The sequence below is a fragment of the Plectropomus leopardus genome, chromosome 3 (genome assembly GCF_008729295.1).
Source record: "Plectropomus leopardus isolate mb chromosome 3, YSFRI_Pleo_2.0, whole genome shotgun sequence".
Taxonomy (NCBI): Eukaryota; Metazoa; Chordata; class Actinopteri; order Perciformes; family Serranidae; genus Plectropomus; species Plectropomus leopardus.
This window is the reverse complement of record NC_056465.1, coordinates 6338236-6348578: the sequence shown is the minus strand read 5'-3', so window position 1 is coordinate 6348578 and position 10343 is coordinate 6338236. Positions and strand designations below refer to the sequence as shown.

General features: G+C 43.5%; 2 protein-coding genes across 2 annotated transcripts in view; one reads left to right on the top strand and one right to left on the bottom strand.

The window, feature by feature from the left end:
• Positions 1 to 1015: 1015 nt before the first annotated feature.
• Positions 1016 to 3666, top strand: LOC121962715 (insulin-like growth factor-binding protein 1). The gene is made up of 4 exons (XM_042512976.1): positions 1016 to 1553; positions 1691 to 1860; positions 2157 to 2285; positions 2514 to 3666. The coding sequence occupies exons 1-4, from the start codon at positions 1172 to 1174 to the stop codon at positions 2622 to 2624; spliced, it is 792 nt and encodes a 263-aa protein (XP_042368910.1). The 5' UTR covers positions 1016 to 1171; the 3' UTR covers positions 2625 to 3666.
• Positions 3667 to 5685: 2019 nt separating this feature from the next.
• Positions 5686 to 10343, bottom strand: part of igfbp3 (insulin-like growth factor binding protein 3) — a 29153-nt gene continuing 24495 nt past the window's right edge. Inside the window, exon 4 of the mRNA XM_042483852.1 lies at positions 5686 to 9069. Coding sequence (XP_042339786.1) covers positions 8944 to 9069 — 126 coding nt within the window. The 3' untranslated portion in view covers positions 5686 to 8943. The remainder of the gene's footprint in view (positions 9070 to 10343) is intronic.

Sequence of the window (10343 nt, the reverse complement as noted above, 5' to 3'; positions counted from 1 at the left end):
ATGAATATTACTACACTGGGATCAGAGTTCTTGGAGTCTTTTTGAGTCACAAATGAGGGGAACATTATCACATGTCCACATGGGGGTCAGCAGTGACAGGACACCAAATGCTTTGCAGAAAGCCGCGAAAACGTGCATGTAGTCCAGCGTGGGACCATCAAACCCCCCGGAGAGCGGCCAGGCAGAGGGACGTGTCTGCGGCCATGTCAGCGCAGCCCCCATTCAAAGCTCTGAGCTATTATTATCCCAGGAAACGGGTAATTACAACGGGACGTCTCCTGGATTGAGCCCAAAGCCGGCTTCAGTGTGCGCGCGCGAGGGACACACAAGGATCACATACCACAGAGTCCCGAGCCCTGCACTCACTGGCGTAAACGGTGACCCTCTTTCGCGCAGCTCTTTCTGAAAGTTTGTTTTTATGATCCCTCTGCGACGCACGGATGCTTCCTTCTTTTCAAATTAAGAGCCGCCAGTTTGCTCCCAGCGGGCCCACGCTCTTTGCGCGCGGCGTGGGCGTGCGTAATTTGCGCTCATTATTACTTTTCCCACAAAGTTGTGTAAGAAGTTCGGGGGGGAGGGAGGGCAATGAATAGACAACGTTGTTCCAAAATAGGGGCGCTTGTTTGTGTCAGGAAACAAGGAGCCGGTTCACCTCTGAAATCGATTTAAACGAGGTCCAGTGACGCTGTGTGGATTTGTTCTCGTCTCAACTCGTGGAGACAAACAGAAACTCACTGCCTGTGTTGTAGCTGACACTGAGGGGTAAAGTAGTTTAGTGTAGCACCCGGGTGAGAAAAGGGGGGTCCTTGACTGCAACATCAAACACTGGTGTCGTCACTCGTCGGCGATACGTGCAAGCACTGCCTGTTCCAAAATAAATATTGACGTGATTGTTGTATTCAAATGAGCTGGATGACCGGCCATAGGCGGCCAATCAGAGCCCATCGTATCATCACACCTTCTTTTCAGAAATCATTCATAACGCCGATGCGTCAAACACTCACAGAGGACCCGGCTATAAATACGGCTGCGCGCAACGCACAGTTAGACATTTTCCCAAAATCAAACGAAAGACACAACTGAGCAAGAACCGTGGGAATCCGGCTTTTTCTGCCTGCTGATCAAACCTTGCTCTACATTTTTATAGCCTATATTTAATATCCAGCTCACCATGTTGGCCATGGATGGATTATATTTGAAGCACGTCGTAGTGGCAGCGGTGTGCTCCGTGCTGGCCACAGGAACGCTGGGGTCCCCGGTGGTGAGCCCGGAGCCGATCCGATGCGCGCAGTGTTCTCCGGAGAAGCTGAGCCAGTGTCCAGCGGTGGCGCCCGGATGCGCCGAGGTGTTGCGGGAGCCCGGCTGTGGATGCTGCCTCGCCTGCGCCCTGAAGGCTGATGAGCTGTGCGGGATCTACACGGCACCGTGCGGCTCCGGACTGAGGTGCACCCCGAGACCCGGCGACCCCCGGCCTCTGCACTCCCTCACCCGGGGACAAGCGGTGTGCACGGCGAGCAGTGCGCCCGAGCCGACCCCCGAACCCCAGACACAAGGTAGGCCTATAAACCTCCAAATTTACCCATGTGTTCCAGCAAATCTTTCTTTCTTTAAATAAAAAAAAACACACGACTGCTCTAAAACAGTCACATCCAGGCAGTTCTGCTTCATATTCATTCATTTCTTTCTCCAGATCAGGGAGAGCCAGAGGCTGAGATGGAGAACACAGCCATCGTCTCGGACCCCGGCTCCAGCCACTACCTCCCCGGCCACACTAAGCCCTACGACCCGCGGGCTGCAGCCGACGCTCAGGAGAGCATGAAAGCTAAACTCGTCGCCATCCGCAAGAAACTGGTGGAACAGGTGAGTCCCAAACGCTGATCCAGCATCATTGTGTGGAATCTGTGAAATCCAGTGTGTAATATGTTACTAAAAGTTTTTGGGGGAGGTTTAAGTGGAAGAGGACGCGTGTACCACAAGGGGGAGCTCGTGTCCTACTTGAGGAGAGGGTGTAGAGAGAGCGAGAGAGAATGGGGACGCTTGTTATTACAAGTTTTGATGTCAGCCCACGTGCTTGCTGATAAAAAAAAGTGATGTTGATTATTATTTCTGTGTGTTGGAATGGAGCGCAGTTAACTCTTCTGTCACCCTCTGTGCAGGGGCCCTGTCATGTGGAGCTGCAGAGAGCCTTGGACAAAATTGCCAAATCCCAGCAGAAACTAGGAGACAAATTAACGAGATTCTACCTCCCCAACTGTGACAAACACGGGCTTTATAAACCCAAACAGGTGGGTGTCTCTCAGCAGTGTGTATTCATGACTCCACTGAAAGAATCTCACCAACTTGTGTGTGTGTGTCTGTGTGTGAGCCAAGATTGTGTCAACCACAGCTTTAAACTGATTGTAGCAGTGAGTGTGTGATGTCACCCAGCTGCATGTCCATACATGTGACATCTGGAATAAAAATGAAAGCATTAAAATAATAATAAAAAAATCTCTTTCTGTTCCCTCTTGCAGTGTGAATCCTCTCTGGACGGACAGAGGGGTAGATGCTGGTGTGTAAGCTCCTGGAACGGCAAGAAAATTATAGGTTCGACCGACCTGCCTGCAGATGCTGAGTGCCCTTAAAGCGATCAACCACTGATGCAGATCTCACAAAAATAAGAAGAAGAAGCAAGCCACTGATTTTTCCCCTTTTTGATAGCTGTTTATTTATTGATCATGTCCATGGTGGTGTTTAATTCAGGTACACTGTCATTGCAACCACCCTGAACCCTTCCCTCCCTCCTCTTCAAACACCCGTCCCAAAGAGAAAAAAAATCTATTTTTGTTTTTCTGAAAAAAGATTTGAATATTGATGAATTTACTATTACTCTTCAGCCTTATTTATTTCAACTTTATTTCATTTGTTATTTGTAATTATTTTTTGAGTATTTATATAATTTGTTTTTGCCTTATTGTTATTATATTGTTATTTTTATGGGTGTATAAAGTGTATATATGTATCTTGGCCCTGAGTAACTCCACTGCTGAGTTGAGCTCGCTCTACCCTTAAAGGAGTTGTCTGGAGGTTTGGTTTGTGACAAACCAAGCAAGAACAAAAGCACTGAGTGACCAAATGTCATTTAGAAGTATTTCTAAATGTTGTTTTTAGGATTTATTTTCACATTGTTGCCATTGTTAATTTTGTTTTGTTATTGTTATTTTTTTTTCCTAATGTTACACATGATCTTGTCCGTGAATGCAAAACTCTCAGTCGGGAATCCTTAAAACAGTACTCAGAAAACATTTCCCATGATTCCATGGGGCTGCAGATAGCATGACAGGCGCCTCTCAGACGGGTATTTCTACATTTACCTACCTCCGATATTTATGTGTCTACTGTCACATGTATTGTTGTATCCGTCAAAAAAAAGACAAAAGACTTGCTATTTTACTTTACATGTTGCTGTTCTCTCTGACCAAGAACACATGACCACAAAGAGCGAGTCGCGCAATGACGCGTGACGCCTCCGCTCTATCTACATGCTGCTGTTGGAGAGAGAATTATTGTTTATGTGAGTCTATTCCAAAGTGACTAACTGCTCACACGTGTGTATGTACACTTTTGTAATTGAGATGTAATGTAAGAAGAAAAAAAGTGATATATTTAATAAAAACATTAACCTCAGCTATGTGCTCGTGGCCTCTCTTTCACCTCAAGCACAAACATCCATAGGTGGCAAAACACAAGAATCATAACAACTTCATCTGATTATGAAAGCCTGTGTGTGGATGCACTCCACATTTTCTATATTAGGCGTGTTTGTGTGCAGTGTTATCACGGTGATCTAAAGTGGAGGTCCTTGTCTAACTTTAGGGCGGTTCGCGGGGACATGCAGCTCCACGCTGCCTTTTGACCCGCTCTCTGTTTGCTTTGGTCGGGCACAGGAATTCACTTCAACCTCTCGTGCCCACTGCCAGCCTGCCTGGCACCACCAGATTTATTTTTATTCTTTACAAATTGAACCTTTGCTTTATCCTTATTGACACATCCCAAGACTGAGGGGAGCCTGATTGCATTCAAGGACTTCAACAGGAGCAAATTTGTGTTCTGATTGCCTGCAGAAAATGAAGCTGGGGCCTATTAGCTGCTGATGACAACACAAGCCAGCTCCTTCCCAGTGATGTTAAAAGTATGAAAAACATCGGAGACAGTATCTTAAAATGTGTTCACTTTTTATTTAAAAAAAGACATTAAATACAAATTATATTTTGAATCAAAATCATTTCCTTTCTCAGAGAAAATAATAGCTGTGTGATTTCTAGTTTAGTATCATGAAAAGCTTGAATCAAAAAAAAAAACTCTTTGAAGGATAAACTTGAAAAGAAAAACAAAATACATTTACCCGTGAACAGAGAGATTCTTAACATGACCAGCAGGGAAAAAGATTAAAAAAAAAAAAAAAATCAAAAGTGACGTTACATTAGTGTGACCCTGGCTCTGCACTAACAGACTGAGGCGGGATGGCTGGGTATGCACGGAGAGAAGTGACTCACTGAGAGGTGAGAGGTTCACTGGCCTTAAAGGGACAGTTCATTTTTTTTTAAGTGGGGTTATATAGGGTACACAGTCAGTAAATTACAATAGATGTCAGTCGGCATGCCCTCAGTTTGGAGAATCAGGCAGGAGTCTGACAGGGAAGCTGAGCAATGTACTGCTGTGGAGAGGTCCAAAAAAACATATTTTAACCACATTAACAAAAGTCCCTACTAAAATAATCAATATCAGTTAAAGTGTATGCCTGCTTTACCTAGTTGTCAGGAAGTGATTCCCAGTGGGAAAACAAAGCCATTTATTGCTCTTTTGAAGCCAGTTTCCATTAGTAAAATCAGTGATTTAACATCACTGAACACATTAGCTGCTGGTCTACCGCTGCCTCCATCAGTTAATCAGTTTGTTATCGTGTGACTCTTGTCTTTAAGATGGTTAATTGGGATTCAACGAAGTCACACAATAACACCAAATAACGAAGTGATCAAAGCAGCCGTCCACCAGCAGCCCCTGTGTTCAGCAAGCTAAAATTACGTTTTTTCTCAATCAAATCCGGTGGCTTTGACAGAAGCATACATGGGGAACTGAAGCTGTTAACGGCCTACAAAACTGGGCGCATGCCGACTGACACCTACGTTGATTATACATTGACTATGAATACATGCCCCATTAGACCCCACTTAAAAAAATCCAAACTATCCCTTTAAGAAGCAGTAAACTAACATGACCAGAGACCTGAGTGCCTGACTGACACAATTTTGTTTTTGCCCCGAGGCTGAAACTGGCCTGCTGGGCACAGAGCTTACAAATGACCCTGCTGAGCAACAGAAGGAAACGGTTCATTACAAAATAAAACATTCATTAGTGATTATATTCCCCAAAATACACTGAATCAAATAGACTTTGCTGTGCAATCGGTGAGTCACTGAATTGTTCATAAGAAAACCTAGTTTGGATCAGCTTATAATTCTTTCTCAGATAAATAATTTTTAGTTTTAAGTACTGTACATGATGTCTAGTCAGACACATAGCTGGCCAGGAAATAATAATAATAATACTAATAATAATAATAATAATAATAATAATAATAATAATAATACAAATTACAACCAACCTGTTGGTGCTGTATCCTTTCCCAGTAATAAGATGAATAATATAAAAAGACACACTTACAAATATTAGGGAGGGAATAGCTTAAACATATTTGTATGTATGTTCCTCCCCTTACATCAAGTCTTTGAATAGATGGGATATAGCACCAACAGGTTGGTTGTAAGTTGCTGCTCTCTATTAAAGGAAGTGTACAGCCGATTTCATGCTACCAAGCTACTGGGCAAGCATTCTTTGTCGGCACGCTCTCCACTTTTCAAGTCTTTACACAGGATGTGGGAGAGCATCGGGCAGGAAGCTCCTCGGGGAGTACCCCGCCTCCTCCCTCAGACCCCCTACCACTTGTGTGAATGCATATTTGGTGCTGTGTCCACCTTGTGGAGATTTGTTGGCATACGATCATACAAGCATTTTTCAAAGAAACAAAAACAACAACAACAAAAAAGAAAATAGTTGCATTGAATGGAAAATTTTCTGAGGGGTGTTCGCTAAGTTTGCTGTCAGAAGTCCTGGTGTAGCTTCGTGTTTCTTTTTTTCCCCCTCCTCCCTGGTTTATTATTGTTTTCTTACAGTATCACACTGTTTCATCTGACATTACCTCGAAGGAAAGGTATGCAGATCCAGATAGGTCCAATTGTCTTTAACTGCATGCATTGACGAGTAGCGGCGCAGCTAAAGTGCTTTAAGTGCTTGTGCTTGGGCTTGAAGCATAGGGGCAGCTGGCACCTGCGGCAGGGCGGGCGGTCACACCAGGCTCGCCCCGTTCAAACAAGCCTACACCAGGTTGCACCACTGACAGGAAGAGGACCGGAGGTGGGGCGGAGTGCTGGGGTGGGGACTGACAGCTCGGGTTAGTGGGTTGGACATGGGATCAGGCACACAGACAAGGACAAATTTTAAGACAGGGGGCACAGACATGAAGGACTGGAAGACCTCAGCACTGGAGCTGCATGACGGACAAGGACGGGAAAGCGGACAAAGGAGAGCAGGTTAGAGCTACAGCAGAACTTGGACAGGGATGTGGACAGGAACAGTAGGTAGTGGGAAAGAGACAGAACACTAAACTGATCCCGAAGACAGCAGGGAGGCATGTGAGCACCTTATAATAATACTCCACCAACAATCTACCCTTTGAATTTGAAATACTCCCCCGTCAGCTTAAAAAGTGGCTCTGAAAAAGTTGTAACTCTCTCTTTCACCGAGAATGGCAGCTGTAGTCACACAGAAGTATCAAAATGTCCATGGAAACTTGTCAAACCACTGCAGCAGCATAATCCACCTCTCCACTGTCCATCTGTATGATTGTTATGTTCCACACATTCATATCAGCAGCTACCTTTTTAAGGTTAAAACAAATAGTTTCTTTTTACAGTGTTGCCAAAACATGGCAAAATGTGCAACTTTGAGCTGTTGGTCATTTGCAACTGCAAACATTAACAGCTAACCATGCTAACAACAATTAAAGCTGTTCCAAAATTACTCTGCATAAAGATGAACATGACAGCTTTCTGAAAGGGATGCCAAAACATCTCGATCGCCCCTTGGTGGCTGGCTGCAGGTCATAAACCCCGCCCCCTCCCATGTTAGTGGATGGGACATAGGCCAAACTAAATACTCAAGTAGATGTCAAAAAAACATCACCTTGAAGTTTGTTTGAGTTCTAATTTGATGCTATAAAATGGGAGTGTGGCATCATGATTGACAACTGTGTGTGCTAATATGTGTGCCAATGATCAACGGTGCTGCTCGTGATGGGGTCGGAGAGGTGCAGAGGGTGGGAAATTGATAATGTAGCTCTACTGTCCTAATTGTTACAGTGCAAACTGTTGCTCCAAAAGCGCAAGATGTCCATCTTTATGCAAAGTGGCTGCACCTTTAGCCATAATTGGATTGCCGGATAGCCGAATAAATTCCTGTTTCACATTTGCTTCATTATTCAACCTGATGTGTTCATGTTAGCTGTTATTTGAAGTAATTTTGCACAAACCGATGAGTTGCATCTTTCTTTTGGTTGAATGGAAGCTGTGATAGCAGATGCTTGGATAAGTAATACAACATTTCCTAGATTGATTAAATTGTTATTTTTATAGCTGTCAATTTTTCATCTTTATGTCCTTTGTCGACCCATTTCTTCAGTATGTTCCAAAACATAGCACAAAACATAACTTTTACTTCACACTTTCTACACCTGCATTTTTTGCACATGGGGTGGTTTCAGAAGTTTTTTTTATGTTTTAATGCCATTTTTGCTTGATCACCCTTTACATTCACCGTGGCTGTTGTTAATCCTAATAAACTGCAGCTGCTGTCCAACATATATAAGCAAGTCTTTCAGAGCCACATTTCAACGCTGCGTGGGATGAGTATTTGATAATCAGAAGATACATTTTAGTGAAGTATTCCCTTATTCGAGGACTACAGGGGGTGAAGGGGAGGGTAGGCGTGGAAAGATCTGGTTTTAAGGCACTGTAACTGCATGGCAGCCTCGATTCCCTTCCCAGTAGCGGGGGCGAGGGACAAGCCAGAGGCAGCAAGGAGGGCCCTTGTTGCTTGATAAAAAGTCAAAGCCCTGCCATCCCATAATCCTTCACTTCAAAATGGACCCTGAGCCAGAGAGCATTTTTTTATTTTCTGCATTGTTTAATGGAGCAGGGGGCTGGGGACGGGCGGTCTCTAAACCGAGCTTAGTAACATACAGTATTTACACAAATAAACACTTTTTGGAAAGCACTCACTCGCACGCCATCTTGCACAGACATGCAGCTGTGCACACGTATGTTATGCAGGTGCTCACACCTTAAGACACACACACACACACACACACACACAGACACAGACTTGCGGCTACACACTCACAGACAGACACACAATAGAAATGGTGGTGGTGCGGTTTTTTGGGTCACAGTCACAATCGAGTCCTCTTTAAAGTGAGTGGAAAAGTCCCTCCTTTCTCTCTCTAAAAGAATAGTGCAGATGGTAGGATTCTCCCTCTCTTCCCATTTTCTCTTAGCTTTCAGCTTAGTTGTTTTTTTTTTAAAGAAAGGATAAAAGTTCCCTAAGCACAGGACAGATAGCTGTGATGGACAGGAGGCTTGGCCAGTCGCCGAGGCTGTGCTCCACCCCTTCCCCCTCCCCTCTCCCTAACTCTGACAAAAATGGGACCTGAAATCAAAGGTCCAGAGCCCCTTCAAATGTTTACATAAAACTACATGCAAGAGCAAAGTAGGCTTTCTCTCTCCTTCTTTCTCCCCCGCCCCCCCTTGTATTCTCTGTCTTCCTCTCTCCGTCCACTCGTCGTCCCTCTCATTTGCTCTCCAGGTTGTAGCACTGTGTCTCGCCCCGCTCCCTGCCGTCGTAGCCCGGCAGAGGCTGCCCGTATTTGTCTACGCACCAGCAGTAGCCCCGCCTCCTTCCTTTGGATGGACGGCACTGCGAAAAGAGGTAGAGAAAAAGCATTAGTGTGCTTCTTGTTTGCTTTAAGTAAACACAATGTGAAGATTAACATGTGCGTTCTTTAACAAGAAAACAGACAGGTGGCACCAGCAGGACAGCTAGCTCAGACTTCCATCTGTAGTTTAGAGCAGTGGTTTCCAACTGGTGCAGCCGCTGGGTCACATTTCTCCTTAGTCATTAGTTCACAGTCGGCATATAAGAGAAATTACCACATATACAATTTTATTTGACAAAATGTAGATAACAAGTGGACTTAGTATCGTATAACATATAACATTTGCATGAATAAAGTGCATTTAGTCAAAACCAGGGGTGTTTCTAGGATTTCAAGACATTGAGGGCTTACATGACCTAAAATTTTTGGTGATTTTTTAAAACCTTTGGTGATTTTTAAAAACTTTTAGTTATTTTTAAAAAGTTTTGGTGATTTTTTTTTTTTTTTTTTTTTTTTTTTTTTTTTTACATTTTTGTTAATTCTTTTTTTTTTTTTGGCATTGGGATTTTTTTTCTCGAAAAAGTTTTCGAGATTGTTTTTCTTTCTAACATATTTGATCATTTTTAATGAAAACATGCCTTCCAAACCCATGAACCCACCAAAATAAAAATTGCCACAATGACCAGTGACACCATTTATCACAGCTAGAAACTGTAAATCCAGAAATTATCAATGGGTCTTTAACTTCCGATGTTCCTTAATCACATCATGAGGGTAAAAATGCTGCATGCGTTTTCTCTGCATCAATGAGCAAGACTAGAAAGACAAGAAAAATATTTGTAGCTTTGGGGAGGGTCAAAAAGAATACCCAGCCACCCCCCTTCACTGATAATTAAAAAGCAGTTCTTTATCCCTAATCTTATTAAAAATGGCCACATAATAAACTAGTTACTGTTTTTTAGAAATGAAACAAATATCATACACTATAGCAGGAAATTGCACTTAAAAATAAAAGCTCTTTGCGGCCAATTCACTGTACTTAAATAAAGAGTGTGTTTTTCACAAACTTGACATGGCTGTGAGTCACTTTGGCTCCATCAGAATGGACCTGCGAGCCACTTTTGGACTGCAACCCACCAGTTGGGAACCACTGGTTTACAGACGGCAGGGTGAATATATTAGAAGGACTTTGAGACACATTGTGAAAACAGATTAGCGTTTCCAAGGTGAGGCATTACCCCGACAAAGCTTTATCAACACCATCTTCAAGGTGCATGTGTATATTATAATAAGACTCTATCTCTCTCTGTTGGCT

What these genes read in the sequence shown, in the direction of transcription:
- LOC121962715 (XM_042512976.1), top strand. Translation starts at nt 1,172, where the DNA reads ATGTTGGCCATGGATGGATTATATTTGAAGCACGTCGTAGTGGCAGCG. An exon ending in CCCCGAACCCCAGACACAAG is followed by an intron (nt 1,554 to 1,690) that starts GTAGGCCTATAA and finishes TTCTTTCTCCAG; the next exon opens with ATCAGGGAGAGCCAGAGGCT. An exon ending in GCAAGAAACTGGTGGAACAG is followed by an intron (nt 1,861 to 2,156) that starts GTGAGTCCCAAA and finishes CCCTCTGTGCAG; the next exon opens with GGGCCCTGTCATGTGGAGCT.